This window comes from Manis javanica, chromosome 10, assembly GCF_040802235.1.
Source record: "Manis javanica isolate MJ-LG chromosome 10, MJ_LKY, whole genome shotgun sequence".
Taxonomy (NCBI): domain Eukaryota; kingdom Metazoa; phylum Chordata; class Mammalia; order Pholidota; family Manidae; genus Manis; species Manis javanica.
The window spans coordinates 74,598,185-74,624,842 of NC_133165.1; the positions used below are offsets into that span (position 1 = coordinate 74,598,185).

The 26,658-nt window shown below is 38.7% G+C and overlaps 1 protein-coding gene across 5 annotated transcripts in view; it reads right to left on the bottom strand.

Moving 5' to 3' along the window:
- The window catches only part of MON2 (MON2 homolog, regulator of endosome-to-Golgi trafficking), a 116,211-nt gene extending 90,835 nt beyond the window's left edge, over positions 1-25,376 (bottom strand). For 3 of the 5 annotated variants that reach the window (XM_073213351.1, XM_017649757.3, XM_017649743.3), the window contains exons 1-2: positions 24,875-25,376; positions 3,934-3,997 (exon numbers count right to left, since the gene is read on the bottom strand). In XM_073213351.1, the coding sequence (XP_073069452.1) occupies positions 3,934-3,997; positions 24,875-24,985 (175 nt within the window). In that variant the 5' untranslated portion in view covers positions 24,986-25,376. Of the gene's footprint in view, positions 1-3,933; positions 3,998-24,874 lie in introns of those variants that run through there. The other 2 variants (XM_073213352.1, XM_073213353.1) reach the window with 2 other exon arrangements.
- Between the last annotated feature and the right edge of the window lie 1,282 nt (positions 25,377-26,658).

The following is a 26,658-nucleotide window of genomic DNA, read 5'->3' on the forward strand; positions in this document are numbered from 1 at the left end:
GTATATTGAAATATATTTTCCACACTGCTGTTAGAGTAATTTACAGAAAAATACAAATATGAATGTTTCACTTCCCTGATTCAAACTCTTTCCATCAAACTGTTATGACTGTCACACAATGTCAATACTTTAAACAGTGTATCCAAATAGACCTTTTTTTACCTCATGTATGTTAAGTAATCTCCTTTACTTACTGCTCCTATAACTTATTTATCTGGCTAACTCCTTTTCTAACTTCAAGACTCAGCTTCAGATTCCCAGGCTAGATTAGGTGTCTTCCCTATGTTCCTATAAGAAGCCTGTCTATATTCCCTATTCCCATTTAGCATTTATCACACAGCATTAGAACTGTGTGTATAGGATAGGGTCTGTCTCCTTCTTTACTCTGTTATCTGGCTAACATGGATGAAAAATGACAAAATTCATGTACTCAAATAATCCTAACATGTAAAATTAAAGAGAGGTAGAAAAACTCATTAAAGGCAGCATGAAGAGACTTACTTGCATTTTGGAATAACTCATTTATTAGCCTACATGTAACGAGGGCTTACTATTCCCCACGTAATATGCTAACTACTAGCACTATATGAAGAATAAGTCACTGACCCTGCCTTCAGGAAGTATGTGACCTGGAAGGGAAAATTTGCGGCAAAGGACTTCAGAAAGCAAATGGAGGTGCAGGTTAGATAAACAGGATAAATGGTACAAACACACTTTTTAAGTATATTTCTTGTATTTCATATAAATTTTAAGTGAATTATATTACCCATCTTCATATCTCCCCTAGTGATTCTACATAATAATTTCCTTATTAAGAATATGTTATAATGTTTATAAAATCTCAAAAGTATATGTATTGATAAGACAGAAATACTAAAGTCAGCAGATAAATTATCTTTTAACATTAGAAAAAATTCCAAAGTATATTTATTCATTGCTACTTAAAGTAGAGACCTGTTAGTAACAAGACCATGTAGATATGAAAAAAGATGAGGGAAACTGTGTGAGAAAAGAAGAACACAAGTGAGACATATGATTATATATGTAAAAATTCTAGATGTATACTCACAGTAGCTGAAAGCAGCCATTGGTAGATGTAACCATATGTGTGGGATAGGGGTTAAATATACAATTTTAAAATATGACCACAATGATTCCTTGTTTCAAATATTTATTCAAAAAGCAGATTCTCTGTTTATGTAATTTTTGTATAACACAAGCCTCTCAGTCAATTTCAAGTATATTGAGAGCTGGATAATAAAGACAATTTTAACTATATAGTAGTCAAATATAAGATGAAGGCATTTGGCCTTGTAAATGAAAAACTTTATGTTGCTATCTCTCATTTGCAGAGGTTTATTCTTTAAAGAAAAAGGAAATTTTGAGATATTGACCTGTATAATTGAATCAATTGCTGACATTACCTGGCATAGCATTCCCACTTATGTCAGCATTCATGACAGCAGTGAAAACAAAGAAAAATAAACATTAAAGGAGGATGCTTAAGGGAAGGAGAGATGTAAAGCAAAGACTTATTCCGCAAAGTAAATAACCTTCCCTTGGAAAATAAATCAAAGAAAGTGAAGTTGGCTAGAAATCTGTGCTGAGTATCACTGATCCTAATTAAGGGCTCTGATTTTTATAGCAACCCTTTATATTTTCTGAATATGCAGAGATATCTGAGAATTCAATATTCCATCTCTTTTGAGACTCCTCAATTGTTTGCTATCTTTGACATCCATTATGGCACAAAAGTAACTAAAAGTTTCTAGCACTACAGAGAAGCACTTCTCGAAATAAAAAAAAAGTTAACTAAAAATGTTTCCTAGTATGAATTGTACTCTGACTTAGGCAGTTTCTAAGCTATATAGTGACTAATTAAAACTCCTTGTTATTAAGAGCCTTTGATTTTCAAGATGACAGTGGTCTAAAATCTATATATTTTTAGGTATCAATTGTTATAAATATTTGGTAAGAAATATTAGGAAAAAGTTTAAATGCTAATATAGCTCCTCAAGTACATGGCTCTGGATACTATAGATATTAAGGCATGAACTACTAATTCTATATATGTAAAGATTTGTTCTAGTTTGACTGAATAAAGCTAACAATTAAGATGATTTAAATAGCCTACCTATATATTAGATACATACTGACTGAGATGAAATTTTTCTTATTCATCTTTAAAATAAACTAATTAGACATTTCACTTGGTATAGAACTGTAACAACTAGTGGTCCTCTGAAGAAATCAGTCTCTTTAAAAAAATCTTCCATCAATCACAGACCCAATGAAAACTTCTATTATTGGAGAATAATTAAGGACTTACCATGGTAACAGCAGCAATAGTAGCAAAAATAAATATCTGTAATACTATTCTAGTATGATTAGCTATGACTATTTCCAACTTAAAAATGTCCAGGTCATAATCTACCTTTAAACATTAATTTCCTCACAGTAGCTAATCTACCCACCATATATCTCCCAAAGCCCACTTGTCCATCCCCCCCACCCAACCATACATACCTTTGCCTTTACCCATCACTTTCACTATACCCCTTTCCAAAATGCACACAGAGCATTCTTCAATGCTGCGAATAATGTTACAAAACTATTTGACGCTTTGACAGACTGTTCAAATCAGAGAAGAAGCTATGAGAAACAGATGCAGTTTAAGGAGAGCTAAACCAAAGGACGAATTTCCAGCAAAGCTGAGAAGGCTAAGTGAAATCCACTCATCTCCTACCCTTAAACTGCTCCCAAAAGTCTTCATTTCATTTTGTAACACTCTTTGAAATTCCACTAATGAGTGATTTATTGGTATCCTTTTTTAAAAATGTAAAAAAGATTTATGAGAGTTAAAGAGATTCTTTACTATCTGGATTCTTAATAAGATTAAAATTAACTTATTAAGACTGCTTTTCTATAACTAACTGAGACCAACAGCAGTATTCTAACTGGAAATGTAGATTGAGGGATCAGGCAAGTAAAAACTGGTTAAGCATAAACACTTGGGAGAGAGTAGCTAGTGTGGAAACCTCACAATACCACAGCAGCACACTGCAGCAGGAAGAGCATGGGCTCTGAAAAGCCCCGGATTTAAATAGAGTCTACCACTTACCATGTGACCTTAGACAAGTAATTTAGTCTCTCTGCATCCCAATGTGTTCTACTATAAAATAAGAACTTTATTTCCCCACAAAGTTGTCTTATGTGAGAAAGAACGCACAATGCCTCAAATGTAACGGATTCTCAACAGAAGCCAGTTTCTTCTTTTCTACGCTCGTTTTTGATGAAAGAACAGGAAGGCACCAAAGAGAGGAGGTAAACTGAGTACCAAAAGGGTGCCAAAGAGAAACTCTAGAATTCCTCCTTGAAAACCCAGTTCTACCAAGAGAATATAAGAAAACGCATCTGTCTTCTTTTCTCCACCCTACTCCTTTCTTCATTCATGACCATATTGTCTTCATCCCAGGACTCAAAACTCATATAAGTACTATTAAATTTATAATACTACATTATGACCTGCTTATATTATATTAAAGATAAAACAGATCTTGGAAGGTGGACTGAGGATCATTCTTCCATTAAATCAACACAATAAATATTAAGTGAATGCCTTTTATGGTTAAGATGTGTCTTAGGTAATAAAGAAGAGTAGAAGAAAACGCAAAGATGTCTAAGAAAAATCCTTGTCTTTAAGGAATTAGTTTTAGCTTTCTGATTTGGGAGACATTTACAGCATTCATCTCTGGGAAACCCAATTAGTTCATAAGTTAGGGATTTTTACATGTTCTTTACATTATGAATAGCACTTTAAGGCATAAGGAAGAGATGCTAAAGAAAACTGACTTTTCTTTTAAGATTCTACTGTTAAGATTTACTGTTAGTCAAATCTTCATTAATTGTTGAATTTTTAATGTAAAAAATTACCTGCCAAAATTTCGGTGTTTCGTGCAGCTATTGTTTTAACTTTTATTATTCCTGATTCAGCAGCCTGAAAGAATAAAAATAATTAGAACATAAAACTTACTATCAACATGAATTATCTAGGGAAAAAAATCATATATGATAGATAAAATCTTGAGCACTGTCACTATTATCTTGTTTACTTCCAAAATTTCAGATACTAAAGTCTAGTAGTGACATACACATTAAAAGTGTAATAAAATATGGTCAATTTGATTATTCACATGCAAACTCTGCACTGTAGCATGTTGCCTTTCTCTGTCTCAAGGCACATTAGGAAGACTCTAACCCCTCATGAATTTAAATGTTTATAAAATAAAAAATAGAAACAAAGCCCAATGAAAAAAACTGGGTTTCTCTTCCCCATTTCACACCTCCCTCCCCACCATAAAATAGTTAGGAAACACTACAAAATCCAGTAGAACTGTTTTGGATTAGAAGTGAATGGACAACCAAGAACTTTGCTATTACTTGTAGGTTACTTCTTTAAAATCCATAAATTTTCATAAGGTGTCGAAATGCTTCACCATAAGTATGTTTAGCTAGTAGTACTCAGAAGACATATAACATTTTGCACAATGCCACAGATGGGTACTGATCAATATAGTATGTACTGGCTACACATGGCTACTAAAACAAACATTTTACATGTGGCGAGACTGAATTGAGCTATGTGCTCTAAGAATAAATATACACTAGATTTTGAAGGCTTAATATGAAAAAAATAACTTGAACTAAAACCCTTACTTTGATTAAATGTTGAAATAATATTTTGAACATATTGTGTTAAATAATTTATATTATTAAAATTAAATGCTTTTATTTTTAATGTAATTTAAATTTACATATATGGGCTGCATTTGTGGCCCACATTATATTTCTATTGGGCAGTGCTGACATATAATATTAATATATAACCTTCATCATAGAAACTCAGAACATTTTTAGTATCAAGAAAATACACCTAGTTTATACTTATGTGGTCTCCACACTTCCAAAAATAATACATAAATACTTGTAGGTTATATGTGCAAGTTTTCCTATTAATTTGCTTGCTTCTTGCTCATTTACTTTGTTATTTCTTACTGCTTGCTAAGAGAACACTGTTAGCAGGCTGTTATCTCTTACTGCTTTCTAAGAGAAAAGTGTTAGCAGGCTGTAAAGGTTTAAAAGTAATTGTGGAAGAATACCAGTGTCTTAAGGGTTCTTAGTTTGAGGACCAGTGGATTAAGGTATCAAATAAATAACACATTGTAGGTTATACTATTATGTGTAGTAGTAGATCTTTGTCATTTGGTTGGCTTCCAAGCATATGAAGTCCTGCCTATGTTTAGAGATTTTCCATCTTCATGAGTTTTGATATAAGATAAAGCCTATCTTCCACTATTAAAAACTGAAAATGTCAGGGACTTGCTTTCACACATGCCCTGGCAGCCTATACTTATCCAAACAGACATACCTGCCAAGAACTTTGAATATGGAGGCAATGACACAGAAAAACAGAGATGAGAGAATTCTTTCTGATGACAGCAACAGTGCAGGTAACAACTAGTTTGCAAGGGCAGTGACCCAGTGGCAGCCAGAGCAGGCAGCACAACCAGTAGCGCAATCTGAGGATCCAGGCACCACTCAGCAGGGACAGCATTAATGGTCTTAGTGGTAGGAGTTTTGCTCTGGTTCTGGCTGTTGAGCCTCCCTTTGTTCCTATACCTTTTCTAAGGCTGGCTCCATCTAGTCTTCTACCAATTCTGTGAGCAACTCAATATACCGTCAATAAACTTCATTTCTGCTTAAATCAGCCAAAGTCAGCTTTCATTGCTGAAAACTAAAAACCATAATGGATCCAGGAGGACTGACTTCTACCATTTTAAGAAATGGCAATGGCCCAAATTAAGCAAGGTTACTAGCAGAAAAATATAGTCAAAACAAATTACTTCAGGGAAAGATCATTGCTTTTCTGATTATTTGGGACAGTGTGTATCAGAAATACCAGAAGCTTAAAAAATCCTGATGCCCAAGTTCCAACCCTTTCTATGTTAAATCAGAATGACTGCCAGAGGGAGCCAGGCAGCAGTATTTTTTAAAATTCTCAGGTGATTCCAATATGCAACAAAATTTAGGAGGCTACTGCAACAATACAAGAAAGAGATGGCAGTGGGCAGGCCCAAAGCGACAATGACTAAGATGGTTAGAGGTGGTCAGATTCGGGTACACTTAGAAGATGTACAGACCTTAGCAAATTTACTACTGTAAAAATTAAAGAACACTGAAATTATTATTGTATACTTTATACACCCCATCTCAAACTCCCTTGGGTAAATTTCTTACTGGGCTAGCTGAAATTGATCAGTGCTCACTGAGATTTCTCCCATAATCATTTTCAAATATTCAGCCTCTCCCCCTTCTCACTCTTGGCTCTATGTACCCCCACATATGCTCAGTATTTTATTTGGCTTCAGGGTCAAGAGAGATTGATCAGATGGAACCATCATAAATATCAACGTATGTGCCCTTCCCAAATTCTAGTCAGCTTGACCTGAACAGTTTCCAAAATCAGTCCTGTACCTTGCCTTATGTTAGATGTCAGTAAAGGATTTCAGATTTGCCAGACATTATTTTGATTTCCTGAGATAAATAAGTTGACCCATATATGTGTCATAAATAAGTATAAACAGGTTACAAGTAAGTGTAAAATATGATGAATAAATATTTTTATACAGATACACAGTAAGGAAAAGGAATAGGACTTTTTTAAAGTAGTTCCAAAGTAGTAAAGTGTTTTAAAAGACATACAACCAGTATTTTCATTCCTCAAGTCAAGAAATCACCAACAGGACTGTTTGTGGCCTTACACATAATTAAACCTATATTACTGCTTGTCATTTTTTACATTCAGTTATCATACTTTGAAATTGTATCATCCTATTCTCGCAAGCAACCTGTGTTGCTAGGAAGCTTCACTACCAATGTTTATTTACAACACCGCAGTCTTACTTCATATCTACATCTTCCAGAGAGTCCTGCATAAATGGACGTATTCGGACTCAGATCTTCTTTTTATCAAGGACTGTCTATGTGAAGAAGAGACTTCTTAATAAAAAGTACCCCCTACTCTGATCAGATACTTCATATATCCAATAGGGGAACTACTCAGCTGTAAACATAGCTATTTTTTCTGAAATTGGCCCTCATGAAAAAAAAACCTGTGAGTTCTACAGGTTTGGAAAGGGATGACATAGATTAAGGTGGGTAGTCTAGTATCTCTACTCTGAGAGCAAAATGTGAGTTGGGAAAGAAAGCCAAAGTCTTAAGTACTCTGCAGCATTCAGTACTTGTTACTATTAAAATTAATCTTGCTCAAGTATATTTTCTCTTCCTCAAACAGACCCACCACCAGGGATTTTGAATATGGAGGCTAGCGGCAAAAAAAGCAGAGACGAGAGAATGCTGATTTCTTTTCCAAAATCACAGAGAATATCCTCAGTCTCACTTCTCACTCAATCTTCCCGGGCAATCTCATAATTCCACGTTTTCGATTACTTTCTAAATGCAGAAGACTCCTAAATCATATTCTTTACCTTTTCCTCCTAAACTATAGGGTTTATTAACCTCGATTTAGTTAAAAGGCACCTTAAATTCAAGATATTCAAACAGATGCCACCTCCTCTTATGCACCACCCTGGGCCCTGACCCTGGCCCCAGAAAACCCTTTTTCTTCTTCCTATGACCTCCACTTTTCTGAACAGATGCAGCATTCATCCAGTCACTGACCAGACATCTGGGGTTTCCCTAACCCACAAAGGCTATGTCGTGAACATATCTTGTGTTCTTTCTTCTCAAATCTTACTTCTACATCTTAGTTTATAAACTTCTCATTATCAACCCAAACTAAGAGATCTATCTATTTAAAATTTTATCCCCCCTCCAACCACTGCCTCAGCACCCAGCCCTACTACAGTTTCTCAAAACTGAGTGGTGTAAGAACACCTTTTAGAAAGGGGAGAAAAAAAATCTCATGGGCCTACCCAGTGTCTGACAAATTTAAGTATGTATAAACAAAATTAGGAATATACTCCTTGTTTTTATAGCTCTTAAATTATAAAGCCAACAAATTCCCAAATTAAGTACAAACCTAAATTAACACTAACTAAATGTGACAAACAATGGTTTGCTGAAATTAAGCCACTGCTAACAACATGCAGACAGCTGGAGACTCCTGGTGCAGGCTCTTCCGATCCAGGCACTCTATGGCACCATGAGCAAGGACAGCAATCATTTCTTCCTTCACTTACTTCTGCGGTAACTATTGAAAAGCCTTTCCTTCCTTGTTGGCTGTCTATAAATTGCACCTGTAATACTTTATCCCAGTCATCTCATTACATGTCTGTTTCTCTAGTCAGGCTGTAAGTCCCATAATGATTAAGAAACATATTTCATTCATCTCTCTGTATTACTGATGTCTATTATAGTGCCTAGCATAGAGGTAGCTACGCGAGAAATGTTTCCAAACAAACAAATGAGATGTTCTAAATAACAGGAGAGACTTAACCTCCCACTAGTTGAGAAATCGAGAGGAATTTTGATCCAGAGATTTACAATGCCATCAGGCACTTCACTGTGCTTTCACTTCTCTGCCATTCTCTTGGTCCTGTCCTGTTCCATGGGTAGGTTCATCCTCAAGCTGCTCCCAATCCTGGCAATAAAAATAGCTGCAGCCATTCTACATCTCACAACTTTATATACTAGACGGAGAGAAAGGGTTAGCTTTCAGAAGCTCCTGAGGAAGAAAGAAAACTTTCCTTTTCCGGGAGCACTCATGGGCATTATATGACCAACAGAAATGAAGATAGGGGCAGAGAGGATTTAAACTGATTAAACTAATCAAGGTACCCTGAAGAAAGGAATGAGAGTAATTCACTTAAGTCCAAAAGATTGTAAATGAAGGAAGAGTAAGAGGGAAGGGATGCTAGGAAGGGAATTAACAAATGTCTACTATTAGAATTATGTACAAATTTACAAGAGCTACAAAAATTTAAATGCTGCTTCCCTTCACCAAAGCTCCTATGTTCTGATTTTTTAAAACATATATTTTTCACAACACCTTTAAGAGTAGAGATTCAAAATCAGAACAAATTTACCAAAGGTCCAAATTAATTATTCTGAGGTCACAGCATGAAATAAGAGTTAAAGAAGAAATATGAAATACAAATTAATGGCAATTTTGATTGAAAAATGTACTCATAAGACACCATGAAGGAATGAAGCTGCCTGAGGACTTAACAATTTTAGACGTAAAATCAAGAGATCTAAAGTCAAGTCCACACTTGGGAACACTTAATAGCTCTAGAATACTCCCTAGAGGACAATATACTCATAAAATAATTACTACATTGAAACCAAAATATTTTCTTCTGTAACATGCAATTAGCCTGCAATCCCAAAGCTTTGAAAAATATGTACCTGTATGGCATCCTATTCAAAACCTCTGAACTGAAAAAAACAAAAACCTCTAGCTTCTAGGAAACAAAAAATTTTCTTTAACATATCAAATGCAGATTACATGTGGATAGCTAAAAATATATGTGTGGTGTGCCTACATATTTGGTATCCCCTTTCTTTTCTAAAAAGTTAACAAGCAAGTATATAATTAGGACCTCCTAAATAAACAAATGCTTGGCACCAAGGTGGATAAAAGGATAAACTAGATCCAAAACTGATCCTAAAAGGCTATTTAGAGAAGAAAAAAAAAAACTTAAATAACTGTAACAGAAGTTAAAACGTAAGAGTTACAAGGAAATAACTTAGAAAATAAGCTTAAGTGAAAGTTAAGAAAGCAGAAGGAAACATACTAGCTTGAAAATCCTGGGCAAAAGCTGCAACTGGTTTGCTTTAGCAACTAGCTAGTACATGACACACAGCAGGTATTCAAAAATTACTTCATGAATAAATGACTTAAGTAAGTGAATGAGGGAAGAAATGAGAAAATTATCTGTAAAGTTGGTTCATGCATACAGCAAATGGATGACCAACATTTAAAGTAGAATCAATAAAAGGATTTTAATTTCAAAAAGAGATGGGAGGAGGTGATACCAGGCTGGCAAAAGAAATCCAAGAAGCAATAACATGAAAGACAGAGGCAGTAGGGCATATTTGGAGAATAATAGGAGGCAAAACAGTTTGGCTGAAGTATAAAGGCATATGAGGAATGGTGAGGGTGGTAAAGCTGGAAAGGAAGGTTGGAAAGATCAAGAGGGTATTAAATTCTATGCAAAGAAGTTCTGTGAGTACAGAATAGCCAGTGAGATTGTCTGAACTGCGTAAGTATATAATCTAATGGTATCACATAGAATGGTTGGTCTTTTGTGTCATTATAGCATATCAGAGGCCAGGCATGAGACTGAAACCTGGAACTAGAAGCGCAGCTGAGAAAACAGAGGAAGGGAGAGGGAAAGAGGTACATTAGAAATTACAGAGCTGGAAGAGAGTTGAGGGAGACAAGATAGACAAACGTGACTAAAGTAAGCAACAGTGATAAATACCATTAACAAAACAAGTGAAATGAGAGGAAAAGAAGTTTTGAGGAAAATAAGTTCACTTATAAAAAGTTCTACTGGAAGTATGTGAAAGATATTCTGGTAGATGTGTTCGACAGCTGGAAACAACACAGACCTCAGGTCAGTAAAGAAGCATAGTTAGTGAATTAGATTTAGGAGTCATTAGCAATGTGGTAAGGCCAGAAACAATGCAAGAAAGTGAGGAACAGTGATAAAAACAAGTATATTTTAAAGGCATTTACAGCATGATATAATGGAAAGGAGAGGAGTTAAGAGATGGACACACATGGATTCACATCCCAGTTCTTTTGCTTTCCAGTTTTATTACCTTAATGCAAAATACTGACCCTCTCTAAACCAGTTTCTGTATATTTAAAACTGAAATGGCATCTTGCAATAGAAGCAATGGATGCAAAGTTCCTAGTCTCATGGAAAGACAATATTTCACTCAATCTTTATGAAGATAAAGACAGTTTTTCATTCATTTTTGTATTTTCTGCCACACTTTACACTTAGGACACTAATAAACTTCTATTATATTGTAAGAGCAATAGCAAAACCCAATTGTTTCATACATGGTTAAAAAGAAGCTATACTTTTTATATAAAAGAAAGTAATTTCATTTTTGAAGTACATCTTCCTTTTGGTTTATAAGCCAGGAACAATGTCTTTCATTTATTCTATATTACCAAAAACACAGTCTAATAATCATAATCAATCTATTATTTTTGACTAAAAATATGTTTTCATTGGTCTTCACTCTCTATTCACTGTTTATGTGAAAGTAAAAATACAACAGTCAAAAACTTAGTAAAAACCAAACTATTCTGTTTTATAATTTATCCATAAATTTCAGTGGTTATGGCACCGCAATTAAGCATGCAAACACTATTTAGCTCTCATTCTCCATTGTCTAAAGGTCCTGAAAATGAGATCTCCCCACCAGAATAGCCAATTGACTTGGGCCTCTTTCCCTAAACAGCCAGTTAAAGGGAGAATTCTGTCATAGTAAACTGAAGGCATTTTTTTTCACCAAGGGTCCCCCTCAGACAGCTAAGACATAAAAACACTGAACACTAAGGAACTCTACTATAGACACCTTTCATTTTTTTTTAGGTGAAAGTCCCTGCCAACCAACTTCTACAAGGCCTGAATAGGCAAGAGGAAACTTAAAGTTCAAAACCTGGGAAAACTACCTGTTCTTTTTTATGTACACCCTTACTGATTCTACTTCATTACAAAACAGAAAAAAAAATCTATCCAAAATCCTAATTCTGATAACCTCAAATCAAATGGGACTTCCTTTTCTTTCCTCTTCTACTACCCACTCCCTAAACTTTATCAACCTCTAGTGAAGCACTAGAAATCTGAAATCCAGTATCTCACTATTGTCTCAAGCCTTCTCTAGCTCTCTAGCTCTCTCCCTAACTCCACTGCTTTTTGATTAAATTGGTACCACTATTCCACCTTCTCCCAAAGTTCTGCTCCATTTCCTTTAGGAATCCAACCTAGATCTCACAATCTACCTTCATTTCAACCACTCTTCCTGCCAAGACTCTTAAGAGTTCCAAGTCAATTTCTTCTCTTCTTCTCCAAAGTGATCTACTTGCTCCCCTCAAACTTCCTATCCATCACTTCTTTCATCACTATTCCTAGCAGTAAGTTTGTTTCCTATCTTACCAAGAAAACAGAGGCCACAGGCCAAACTGTCACAACTTCCTCTCTCTCCACTATGCCCTTCATTCAAATTTATCACAATCAAACCCATTTTTCCTTTTCCCTGTCAGAAAATAATGTGTCCCTTCTCAGACTGAAAGCCAGTTCATTTATTTATGTCCTCAAAACTCCAGCATTCTCAGGAACTGGCTCTGGCACATACGCTCTTTCTGTTGCATACCCTTACCTCTGTCTGCTCAGCTGCCTCTTTCCCTTTAACGTTATTTCCTCCAGGTCCTTTTTCAGCTGAATATGTTCATTCTATACACTCTTCCTGCCCATCTTACCTACACTTACGGTTTCTACTATCATATATTAACTGATACTCCTAAATATGAAACCCCCATCTTAAGTACAAAACCATCATTGTCAAACACCTACTGGTCGGTTCTACCTGGATGTTACACACAAATCTTAAACTTAATATAGTCATCACTACTCAATTCCCCAGAAACATTTCCTATATCCTTTCTCTTAGTGATCTCTCCACCCAATTTCCCAAGCCAAAAAACTGGGAGGCATCATAGATTTCTCTCTATTATATGAAAGGTCATTATGCCCTGGTAATTTTACCTGCAAAATCTCTTTTCAGTCCATACTCTCTCTTTTACCCATGTCCACAACAATGAAAGCAACATCCTGTCTACTTCTACTGCAACCTCAATTCAGGCAATCATCACTTTTTAAACTTTGCTCTCTTTGTCTCAATCTCAGTCCCTCTAATTCTTCCCAACAACACTATTATGATAATGTTACTAACTATGAATTTGATCATATTACTCTCTCTCTCTTAAAAAGCTTTAATGGCTCCCAACCACCTAAAATGAAATGTATTTACATGGAATATAAACATGTACTATTTCCTCTGTCTACAATGACCCCCACTTCCCCAAACCCTTCTTCTGTTGGTTAGCTTCTATTCATCATATTAAGACTAACTCAAGAATTACAAACTCTGACTATGCTTCCAGAGTCAGATTCCCCTCTGTTTCCACACAGCAGTGCCTGCAAACAAGAAAATAACCAAAAAGTTTTTATTCATTAAATAAACATAAAGCTTCAGAGGTTACTACCTCTGAAGGACACTATCAATTACATAAAAATGATTTACAAAGCTTTAATTTTTAAGAAAAAGAAAAAATATTTCATACAAATATTCCAAAACAAATTAGGAAGTACACTTGTGCTAAAAAAAAATTATAGTGATGAAGCATTAAGATTTACTAAGGACTAAGTAGGGAGATAAAAAGAGGAAGGAATATATTGATGTCATATCATTACTACCTTTATTATAAAATGACAGAATGAAATTTTAACCACTATAAAAATAATTTAAGGGGGGGGCGGAGCCAGGATGGCAGCGTGAGTAGAGCAGTGGAAATCTCCTCCCAAAAACACATAGAGCTATGAAAATATGACAAAGAAAAATCTTCCTAAAATAGAGACCACAGGACACAGGACAACATCCAGACCACATCCACACCTGCAAGAACCCAGCGCCTTGTGAAGGGGGTAAGATACAAGACCCAGCCCGGCGGGACCCGAGCGCCCCTCCCCCCGGCTCCCGGCGGGTGGAGAGAAACCGGAGCGATTTTTTTTTTTTTTTTGGCGAGCGCTTTTTGGAAGCCTTAGAGGGACGGGCCCCCGTTGCTGGGGAGGCAGGGTGGCGGGACCGGTGAGGAGGTGCCTGGGAACGGTGCCGGAGGACAAAGAATATCCCGCGTTTCTCCCTGCGAGACCGGCGGGCGGGTGCCTGAGACCGGTGCCTGAGGACAGAGGAGGTCGCGCGTTTTTCCCCTTTTTTTTTTCTATTTTCTGCGAGTGCTTTTTGGAAGCCTAAAAGGGACAGGGACCCCGGTGCTAGGGAGGCAGGGCGGCGGGACTGGTGAGCGGGTGCCTGGGACCGGCACCTGAGGACAAAGAATATCCCGCATTTTTCCCTGTGGGACCGGTGGGTGGGTGCCTGAGACCAGCACCTGAGGACGGAAGAAATCGCGCGTTTTTCCCCTTTTTTTCTCTCTTTTTGGCGAGTGCTTTTTGGAAGCCTTGAAGGGACAGGGACCCCGGTGCTAGGGAGGCAGGGCGGCGGGACTGGTGAACGGGTGCCTGGGACCAGTGCCTGAGGACAAAGAATATTCAGCGTTCCTTCCCTGCGGGACCGGTGGGTGGGTGCTTTTAGGAAGCCTTGAAAGGACAGGGACCCTGGTGCTAGGGAGACAGGGCAGCAGGACCAGTGAGCGGGTGCCTGGGACCGGCACCTGAGGACAAAAAAAAAAAAAAATCGCTTGTTTTTTCCTTTTTTTTTTCTCTTTCTTTCTGTTCCCTCTCTCATTGTTGCTGTTGTTGTTTTGGTTTGGAGAGTGCTTTTTGGAAGTCTTAAAGGGGCAGGACAGGTCACTTAGACCAGAGGCAGGGAATCTGGGGATCTCTGGGCACTCTAACCCCCTGGGCAGCAGGGAGCACAGAGGCCCCTTACGGAGATAAATAGCCTCCTGGCCGCTCCCCCTCCAACGGGGCTCCACCATTTTGGAGGAACAGCCCCAGCCAGGCCAAGCCCACAGCAACAGCGGAGATAAACCCCAAAGCAACTGGGCAGGAAGCAGAAGCCCTGTCTGCGCACAGCTGCCCAGCACCAGCCACTAGAGGTCGCTATTCTCCCAGGAAAAGGCCACAAACCAACAAGAAGGGAAGCTCTTCCAGCGGTCACTTGTACCAGCTCTGCAAACTATCTCTATCACCATGAAAAGGCAAAACTACAGGCAGACAAAGATCACAGAGACAACACCTGAGAAGGAGACAGACCTAACTAGTCCTCCTGAAAAAGAATTCAAAATAAAAATCATGAACATGCTGACAGAGATGCAGAAAAAAATGCAAGAGCAATGGGATGAGATGCAGAGAAAAATGCAAGAGCAGTGGGATGAGATGCAGAGAAAAATGCAAGAGCAGTGGGATGAAGTCCGGAAGGAGATCACAGATGTCAGGAAAGAGATCACAGAAGTGAAACAATCCCTGGAAGGATTTATAAGCAGAATGGATAAGATGCAAGAGGCCATTGAAGGAATAGAAGCCAGAGAACAGGAACGTATAGAAGCTGACATAGAGAGAGATAAAAGGATCTCCAGGAATGAAACAACACTAAGAGAAATATGTGACCAACACAAAAGGAAAAACATTCGTATTATAGGGATACCAGAAGAGGAAGAAAGAGGAAAAGGGATAGAAAGTGTCTTTGAAGAAATAATTGCTGAAAACTTCCCCAAACTGGGGGAGGAAATAATCGATCAAACCATGGAATTACACAGAACCCCCAACAGAAAGGATCCAAGGAGGACAACACCAAGACACATAGTAATTAAAATGGCAAGGATCAAGGACAAGGAAAGAGTTTTAAAGGCAGCTAGAGAGAAAAAGGTCACCTATAAAGGAAAACCAATCAGGCTAACATCAGACTTCTCAACAGAAACCCTACAGGCCAGAAGAGAATGGCATGATATACTTAATGCAATGAAACAGAAGGGCCTCGAACCAAGGATACTGTATCCAGCACGACTATCATTTAAATATGATGGTGGGCTCAAACAATTCCCAGACAAGCAAAAGCTGAGGGAATTTGCTTCCCACAAACCACCTCTACAGGGCATCCTACAGGGACTGCTCTAGATGGGAGCACCCCTAAAAAGAGCACAGAACAAAACACACAACATATGAAGAATGGAGGAGGAGGAATAAGAAGGGAGAGAAGAAAAGAATCTCCAGACAGTGTATATAACAGCTCAATAAGCGAGCTAAGTTAGGCAGTAAGATACTAAAGAAGCTAACCTTGAACCTTTGGTAACCACGAATCTAAAGCCTGCAATGGCAATAAGTACATATCTTTCAATAGTCACCCTAAATGTAAATGGACTTAATGCACCAATCAAAAGACATAGAGTAATAGAATGGATAAAAAAGCAAGACCCATCTATATGCTGCTTACAAGAAACTCACCTTAAACCCAAAGATAAGCATAGACTAAAAGTCAAGGGATGGAAAAACATATTTCAGGCAAACAACAGTGAGAAGAAAGCAGGGGTTGCAGTACTAATATCAGACAAAATAGACGTCAAAACAAAGAAAGTAACAAGAGATAAAGAAGGCCACTACATAATGATAAAGGGCTCAGTCCAACAAGAGGATATAACCATTCTAAATATATATGCACCTAATACAGGAGCACCAGCATATGTGAAGCAAATACTAACAGAACTAAAGAGGGAAATAGACTGCAATGCATTCATTGTAGGAGACTTCAACACACCACTCACCCCAAAGGATAGATCCACCGGGCAGAAAATAAGTAAAGACACACAGGCACTGAACAACACACTAGAACAGATGGACCTAATAGAACTCTACATCCAAAAGCAACAGGATATACATTCTTCTCAAGTGCACATGGAACATTCTCCAGAATAGACCACATACTAGCTCACAAAAAGAGCCTCAGTAAATTCCACAATATTGAAATTCTACCAACCAATTTTTCAGACCACAAAGGTATGAAAGTAGAAATAAATTCTACAAAGAAAACAAAAAGGCTCACAAACACATGGAGGCTTAACAACATGCTACTAAATAATCAATGGATCAATGAACAAATCAAAATAGAGATCAAGGAATATATAGAAACAAATGACAACAACAACACTAAGCCCCAACTTCTGTGGGATGCAGCGAAAGCAGTCTTAAGAGGAAAGTATATAGCAATCCAGGCACACTTGAAGAAGGAAGAACAATCCCAAATGAATAGTCTAACATCACAATTATTAAAACTGGAAAAAGAAGAACAAATGAGGCCTAAAGTCAGCAGAAGGAGGGACATAATAAAGATCAGAGAAGAAATAAACAAAATTGAGAAGAATAAAACAATAGCAAAAATCAACGAAACCAAGAGCTGGTTCTTTGAGAAAATAAACAAAATAGATAAGCCTCTAGCCCAACTTATTAAGAGAAAAAGAGAGTCAACACAAATCAACATAATCAGAAATGAGAATGGAAAAATCACGACAGACTCCACAGAAATACAAAGAACTATTAAAGACTACTATGAAAACCTATATGCCAACAAGCTGGAAAACCTAGAAGAAATGGACAACTTCCTAGAAAAATACAACCTCCCAAGACTGACCAAGGAAGAAACACAAAAGTTAAACAAACCAATTACAAGCAAAGAAATTGAAACAGTAATCAAAAAACTACCCAAGAACAAAACCCCGGGGCCGGACGGATTTACCTCGGAATTTTATCAGACACACAGAGAAGACATAATACCCATTCTCCTTAAAGTGTTCCACAAAATAGAAGAAGAGGGAATACTCCCAAACTCATTCTATGAAGCCAACATCACCCTAATACCAAAACCAGGAAAAGACCCCACCAAAAAAGAAAATTACAGACCAATATCCCTGATGAATGTAGATGCAAAAATACTCAATAAAATATTAGCAAACAGAATTCAACAGTATATCAAAAGGATCATACACCATGACCAAGTGGGGTTCATCCCAGGGATGCAAGGATGGTACAACATTCGAAAATCCATCAACATCATCCACCACATCAACAAAAAGAAAGACAAAAACCACATGATCATCTCCATAGATGCTGAAAAAGCATTTGACAAAATTCAACATCCATTCATGATAAAAACTCTCAGCAAAATGGGAATAGAGGGCAAGTACCTCAACATAATAAAGGCCATATATGATAAACCCACAGCCAGCATTATACTGAACAGCGAGAAGCTGAAAGCATTTCCACTGAGATCGGGAACCAGACAGGGATGCCCACTCTCCCCACTGTTATTTAACATAGTACTGGAGGTCCTAGCCACGGCAATCAGACAAAACAAAGAAATACAAGGAATCCAGATTGGTAAAGAAGAAGTTAAACTGTCACTATTTGCAGATGATATGATACTGTACATAAAAAACCCTAAAGACTCCACTCCAAAACTACTAGAACTGATATCGGAATACAGCAAAGTTGCAGGATACAAAATCAACACACAGAAATCTGTAGCTTTCCTATACACTAACAACGAATCAATAGAAAGAGAAATCAGGAAAACAATTCCATTCACCATTGCATCAAAAAGAATAAAATACCTAGGAATAAACCTAACCAAAGAAGTGAAAGACTTATACTCTGAAAACTACAAGTCACTCTTAAGAGAAATTAAAGGGGACACTAATAAATGGAAACTCATCCCACGCTCATGGCTAGGAAGAATTAATATCGTCAAAATGGCCATCCTGCCCAAAGCAATATACAGATTTGATGCAATCCCTCTCAAATTACCAGCAACATTCTTCAATGAATTGGAACAAATAATTCAAAAATTCATATGGAAACACCAAAGACCCCGAATAGCCAAAGCAATCCTGAAAAAGAAGAATAAAGTAGGGGGGATCTCACTCCCCAACTTCAAGCTCTACTACAAAGCCATAGTAATCAAGACAATTTGGTACTGGCACAAGAACAGAGCCACAGACCAGTGGAACAGATTAGAGACCCCAGAAATTAACCCAAACATATATGGTCAATTAATATTTGATAAAGGAGCCATGGACATACAATGGCAAAATGACAGTCTCTTCAACAGATGGTGCTGGCAAAACTGGACAGCTACATGTAGGAGAATGAAACTGGACCATTGTCTAACCCCATATACAAAGGTAAACTCAAAATGGATCAAAGACCTGAATGTAAGGCATGAAACCATTAAACTCTTGGATAAAAACATAGGCAAAAACCTCTTAGACATAAACATGAGTGATCTCTTCTTGAACATATCTCCCCGGGCAAGGAAAACAACAGCAAAAATGAGCAAGTGGGACTACATTAAGCTGAAAAGCTTCTGTACAGCGAAAGACACCATCAATAGAACAAAAAGGAACCCTACAGTATGGGAGAATATATTTGAAAATGACAGATCCGATAAAGGCTTGACGTCCAGAATATATAAAGAGCTCACACGCCTCAACAAACAAAAAACAAATAACCCAATTAAAAAATGGGCAGAGGAACTGAACAGACAGTTCTCCAAAAAAGAAATACAGATGGCCAAGAGACACATGAAAAGATGCTCCACATCGCTAATTATCAGAGAAATGCAAATTAAAACTACAATGAGGTATCACCTCACACCAGTAAGGATAGCTGCCATCCAAAAGACAAACAACAACAAATGTTGGCGAGGCTGTGGAGAAAGGGGAACCCTCCTACACTGCTGGTGGGAATGTAAATTAGTTCAACCATTGTGGAAAGCAGTTTGGAGGTTCATCAAAAAGCTCAAAACAGACCTACCTTTTGACCCAGGAATCCCACTCCTAGGAATTTACCCTAAGAACGCAGCAATCAAGTTTGAGAAAGACAGATGCACCCCTATGTTTATCGCAGCACTATTTACAATAGCCAAGAATTGGAAGCAACCTAAATGTCCATCGGTAGATGAATGGATAAAGAAGATGTGGTACATATACACAATGGAATACTACTCAGCCATAAGAAGTGGAAAAATCCAACCATTTGCAGCAACATGGATGGAGCTGGAGAGTATTATGCTCAGTGAAATAAGCCAAGCGGAGAAAGAGAAATACCAAATGATGTCACTCATCTGAGGAGTATAGGAACAAAGGAAAAACTGAAGGAACAAAACAGCAGTGGAATTACAGAACCCAAAAATGGACTAACAGGTACCAAAGGGAAAGGAACTGGGGAGGATGGGTGGGCAGGGAGGGATAAGGGGAGGGAAGAAAAAGGGGGTTATTAAGATTAGCATGCATGGGGGGGAGGGAGCAAGGGGAGGGTGGGCTGCACAACACAGAGAGGACAAGTAGTGACTCTACAACATTTTGCTAAGCTGATGGACAGTAACCGTAATGTGGTTGTTAGGGGGGACCTGATATAGGGGAGAGCAAAGTAAACATAGTATTCTTCATGTAAGTGTAGATTAATAATTTAAAAAAAAAAAAAAAAAGAAAGAAAGAAAGAAAGAAGGAAAAGGGGGATTACTCCTTAACAGGATAAAACTATTGGTAAATCAAAGATCAACGCATGCTTTAAATATCCTTAATGTTGATCACTTAAAGGGTGTCAGATGATCAGCTATGGAGGTACTCTTTTCTGATAATATTCCTTTCTCTTAATTTAAAAAAAAAAAAAAAAAAAAAAAAAGCAGTTACTGTGTGCTGACCTCCAATGAGTTCTGCATAGTGGTATAGAGGGCATGTCAAAGTGTGGGCAAAGGGTCTGTTTGTTTCTAAGCAGGAGATCAAGGCCTAGCTTGGATACCCAGAAAATGAACTAAGATACGATATGAGGAGGAGCTTCCGGCATCAGCACTCTCTGGAGGACTTGTGCCGGGGGATGATCATCAAAAAGCCTCCACAGGGATCCGGACGATGCTGCGGTTGTGGCTGCATCCAGCCCACCATCTCCTGGACTTGCCATAGGAATGAGGAGGGAGATGTCTAGGCTGGCATGTGCATACAGAGAGACAACGAATTTGACCGGATCTGTACTGTTGAAACTCAACCAGGAGTTGGGAGGGGTGCAAGTTGTAGCACTCCAAAATCTCATGACTATAGACTATCTATGGTTAAAAGAACATATGGGATGTGAACAGATCCCAGAAATGGGCTGCTTTAATTTGTCTGATGGTTCAAGTACAGTTGGACAATATCCATCATATCATAGATAAATTTTCACAAATGCCTAGGGTGCCTAAATGGTTTTCTTGGCTTCACTGGAGATGGATGGTAATTATAGATTAGCTTTGTTTATGTCACCGTATTCCTATTATGTTAATATATGTGTGCAAATTAGTTAGTAGTTTAAAACCTATACATACTTAAGGTACTATACAAGAAGATATGTCAAAGAAATAATCAATCCTCCCAAGTTTCCTTCGTATGCTACATCTATAGCTTTTCTTCTTCCTTCCTAATTACAAACCTTAAATAGAATTCGTGCCTCATATCGAATTTACCGAGTATCATAATTCCTCCAGGTGGTAAAGATACCTCGAGACAAGTGCTGGGCATAGAAGCCACAGGGCATAAATCTGCAAAGAAGTAAAAAGCTAACCTTTGCAAACAATATGGCTTCTCTCTCACTTACCAACTTTACATTTCCCTGTATGGCCCCGGAAGATGACTGGTTAGCCAGAGACGGGTAAGATTCCTCAAGGGAGGAACAACCTAAGACAGGCACAGTCGCAGGGGGGCCATCAGGTGAGAATTTGGGGATCAACAGAGGTGAGGCTCAGAACCTCACCCCCCCTGCTTTGAGAGAAATCTTCTGCATCCGTGGATGTCTTGCTGCCCTTGTCTAGCCTGGATTAATACTTAGTCCATAGGCACACACCTGATCATCTGATCATCTACATTTGCCTTCTTACAGCACTAAACTATGTTTTCTACCTTTATCTTGCATCTACCTACCACTTCAGCATTTTATTAAAAATAAAAATAATAATAATAGTAGGAGAAATGTGGGATCAACATATAGATCAAGTACAAAAATCAAACGAATATTCATATTTGACCTGATTGTTTATAGGTCATATTGCATGATCAAAACCGAAAGTTTCTGTGATGACTGCCCTTGTACTGTTCACCATGTAAGAATTTATTCACTATGTAAGAATTCGTTCACCATGTAAGAACTTGTTCGTTATGCTTCAGAAGATTGGAGACTGACGAGAATTAGGCTTGAGATGGATTAATGATTGTACATTGAGCGTTGACCCCCCTATACTGAATTTTATTGTTGTTAACAACCATTTGATCAATAAATATGAGAGATGCCCTCTCAAAAAAAAAAAAAAATAATAATTTAATATGCAAAGGGTAGATTTACAAATGAAAACAATTAAGATGAAGAAAACTACATAGAAAGTCCAAATAAGTAAATATCAGTAAATAAGACACTAGCCTTTACAATACTCTTTTCTTCTGTTTTTCCAACTGACTGAAATATTTTAAAATCCAGCTTATCATTAATTTTTTAAAAATTATAGCCAAGCTGGAGAAAGACAAGTACCAAATGATTTCATTCATTTGTGGAGTATAACAACAAAGCAAAACAAGGAAGGAAACAGCAGCAGACTGACAGGCTCCAAAAAGGGACTAGCGGTTAACAAAGGTTGGGGAGTGTGTGTGGAGAGGGAGGGAGAAGTGGATTAAAGGGCATTATAATCAGCACTCACAATACAGGTAGGTCGCGGGGAAGGCAGTACAGCCGGGAGAAGACAAGTAATGACTCTATAGCATCTTACTACGCTGATGGACAGTAACTGCAGTGGGGCATGGTGGGGACTTGATAATATGGGTCAATGTTGAAACCACAATGTTGCTCGTGTGAAACCTTCAGATTATATATCCATATTATCTTAATAAAAAAAAATTACAGCCAAGCAGTATGGCCAAAAAAGTAGAAATTACTGAAATCTTAAAATAAAGACTAAATATAGAATGTCTCACTTCATTTCACCTTAAAGTTTTGAGGAAGGAGACATCCCTTACAAGGCACACAGGCAATTAGCACTTTATTAAGTTCTTGAGTAGCCATATATGTAGTTCAGAAGGAGTATTTTTGAGTAATATCTGTGAAACTACTGAGAGTGTTAACTAGGTAGCAAACCTGTATAGATAGAAAAGCTTCTTATACTTATAAAGGCTTTGCCTTAGGGTTTACCAGCACCCCCTTCCCCAGGAAATAAAACTAAAAACTTACCAGTTTCTTCTAGAACAAAAGCCAAATTTTGGCCTTGCTATTAGATTACCAGGAAAAATTTAATTCAACCAAAATATTTCTTGAAAGTCAAGTCTCTCTCCAAGCATCACTGTAGACTGATTACTCCGTTCTTGCTTTAAACTTATGACACAGTCAAGGCCATTTTTCAATTCCTAAAGTAGGGCCCTAAGCTTATTTGAAGTGCCCATGTGTTAAGGAGTCAAGGCTTTTACGTTCATTCAACACATTTTTATGATGGAGCATGTACGACATACGAAATTATGTATCAGAAATAATCACACCAAGAATTATTTTTTCAATTACCTCAAAGACTGGGTGCTATTATGAAACATCTCTTCAGCCAAAGTTCAATTGAAAAAGCTAACAAAGAAGTTCCTAGATTAGGTGGATTGAGTTCTACAACTCTGTTAAATTACCTGTTGGGAACTCTGAATGCATTTTCCAATAGAAATAAGGTAATACATGGCAATTACATTCCCAAGCTAGACCACAAAGGCCTATAATATAAAAGAATCACAATTTTTACATGAATTTTAACAGTTCTATTATTGTTAAAATTACACAACAGGATTTCACACGTTCTAAATGAGAGCACTTCTCTTACAGTCAGAACAGCCTAAGTCACGTTATTTGCTGTAACTTTCAACAGATGATACAAAGAAAATGATGAAAATCAGTATCAAAACAAGCTATGGAATATCTGAAATAAAACGTACTTCCAAAAGTGGCACCTCTGGTTTCCATCACTGGGTAGTATTTGCTTACTTTATTAAAGACGTACTAGCCAGAAACTGATGAGACCAAATGCACTTACAAGAAAAGTTGAAGTTCCTTGGAAGCCTAAGACCCAAACTTTACTGGGTAAATTCTACTTACAGAATCTATAATAATAAGGACAAAACATTTAAATAAGTACGAAAATATTTTAAAATTCTTTGGTGAACTTTTAAGGCAAACAGTAAATGAAACTGCAGGCGTACCAAACTCTGCATGAAATTGGAATAAAAAAATACAAAAACAGTTGTGCTAATATACAAAAAAAAAATCACTGAAATGGCTTATTTCTGAAAGGAGACAGGATATTGAGCTGCTTTTTTAAAGTTTAAGAGAAATAAATGGCATCTTATGAGAAAAAGCCAATAGGAACTAAATGTAAAAATTTTCAATTCAGGAAATAGTTGGAAATTTTAATTTATATTATTGCCTTGAGCCTCTTTAATAATATACCCTTTTTGTTCTGACGACTTATCATAATCTAACAGCAAGATGTACTGCTGTATTGCAAGGTGTATTAACTTTGACTCTAAACCCAAACTTCCCACTACAGTATTGCTCAAAACAAGCGTTAACAATGGTTACTGTGCGTCTTCCATACTCGTCCTAAATTAGGTGTCTCTGGATTATTAGGACTTCATGGGCTGACACAGAGTTAAGCTGCACGCCACATGACAAAAAGGAAAGCTACTTCCAATTAAGTGATATCTATTATAAGCGTGAGAAGCACACATTTCACCACGACATTAGCGTTTAGAAGCAACCTAAGTGTTCATTTCTGGATTGGCTAGTCACTCTTAGCTGAATTGGCTGAACTGGCTCACTCCGCGAACTTCGTTCCTGAATCCGAAGGAGAGTGGAGAAAATCAAAGCTCCTCAGAACTCTCCAAAGAAAACTACAAAGAGCGCTTGTGAGACAACCCACCGACTCAGAGATACGGAAGTGAGGGCCAAATGAAAATTCAGCCGGACAGGACGCGGGAGTGGAGTGGAGGGCTGCGTCCCCACAGGACCTTGCGCGCTGACAGCGCCTTCTCCTGACATGGCCCGCAGCTTACCTCCTTGACAGGTGGGAATTTCTTCTTGCATTCCAGAGACAAGGCCCGGAGGTCGCTCTGCATGTTCTCAAGCAGCTTCTTCACTGCCTCAGGGCTGTTGGTGCCGGACATGATCCACCAAGGTACGAGCCAATTTCTGAGCGGCGCGAACTCCGGCACCGTCAGCTACTTAGGGCGACAGACGGCTCCCTCCCGGCGCCTCCGGTCGTGCCGCAGCCCGCCGCTCGGGCTCCCGGAGTCCGGCCGGGCCTGGGCTGCGAACCCGGAGAGTGCCCGAGCGACCCAGCAGACTCCTCGCAGCTCCCCGGCTCTTCTCCGAGGCGCTCCCCGACGCCGCCCAGCCCCGCCAGGCTCCGCCGGCTCTGGCCGAGGAGCCCACCAGGCGGGAAGGTCCTTCCCGCTACCGCGGGGCCCGGCCAAGCCAGTCGTCACCAGTCAACCTGACGAGAAGCTTTAGCGCTAGCTTCCCCTGCCCCTCAGACTCGCCGACGCCATTAGGCCAGTCGCCCACAATTCCGAGCGCGGCCGGGACACGTAAGCAGCACTTCCGGGCATCGCGGCCCCCCGCCCCCGCCGTGGCCAATCCGGGCGGCGAGCCGCCGGCGGGGCGGGGTGGGGGCGTGGTCACGCAGGGGTCAGGCCCGCTTCCGGGCCGCATCGCTGTCTCAAGACTCCCCGTGGCAGTAGGCTTCAGGCTTCGCTTTCTCAGTTTCGCTTCCTTTTTGCTGACAAGTGTGTGAACGGAGTCCTGGGTACTCGTTGGCATGTCTCTGCGCACGTTTGTGTTAAACTATAATAATTTGCTTCCGTTTGGATTAATTTTTTTTTCTTGTCCCTCTTCATTTCCGTACCCCAGAATCTCGGCTAGTGGCCCTAAATCAACTTACCTCCAGTTAAGCCCCGCGCCGCTCCCCCGGACCTAAATTGCAGTCCCTCCAGGTTGTACTAAGACTAATGGAGGAGTCGTCACTTATTTTCCTAATCTGTAAAATCGAAGGTAAAGCTGCCCTCTGTTTCAAACCCTCCGCTAGCTTTCCACTTCCCCCAAAGTAGAAAAGAAATTCCTCCGTTCGCCTGCTAGGCACTGGGCGATCTGACCCGCCTCCTTCGCCGCCTCTGTCTCGCAGCTAACAGGAAAGTTTCCGAAGCCTTGGGATTTTTTTTTCTTGTTTTATTACCTGCCGAATCATCAAAGCCTAAAACAGTGCATGACACACAGTGGCTAATCAATAAATATGTGTTGAATGAATGAATAGCCTACTGAAAACAAAACTTGGATGCTCAACTAAGAGACCGATATAAAGATCTCCATTAAGTCTGCAGTGCCAGATACATGTAATGCAAAGATAAACAGAAAAATCAGCTATTCCCCGAAGATCCAGGTCGTTATACTTTGCCCAAGACATCTCACAACTACCGAGTAGGAAGAGGAGAAAGGAAGAGGGAAAGCCTGAGCAACGTAGAGGTAAAAGATGAAGCTGATGACACAGAATGAAAGACAGTGACCTATGAGATGGTTAGTAGGTGGCAATGTTTGGCTATACAATAAGAAAGCCTTGCACCTTAAGTACTTTGTAAACTAAAAATTTTTTTCCATCTGAGAAGAAGCAAAGCAAGGGTGAATGAAGATGGCAGGTGAGGTAAGAGTAGGCAGCTTCTGGAACAGTTATTTGGACCTTTTGTGCCTATTAACTTCCAGGAAGCTTGACTCTGCTATGATATAAACTTTATGTATTAAAAGCTGTAAATTTAGCAGAAAATAAAAGCTTTATGTGAAATATATG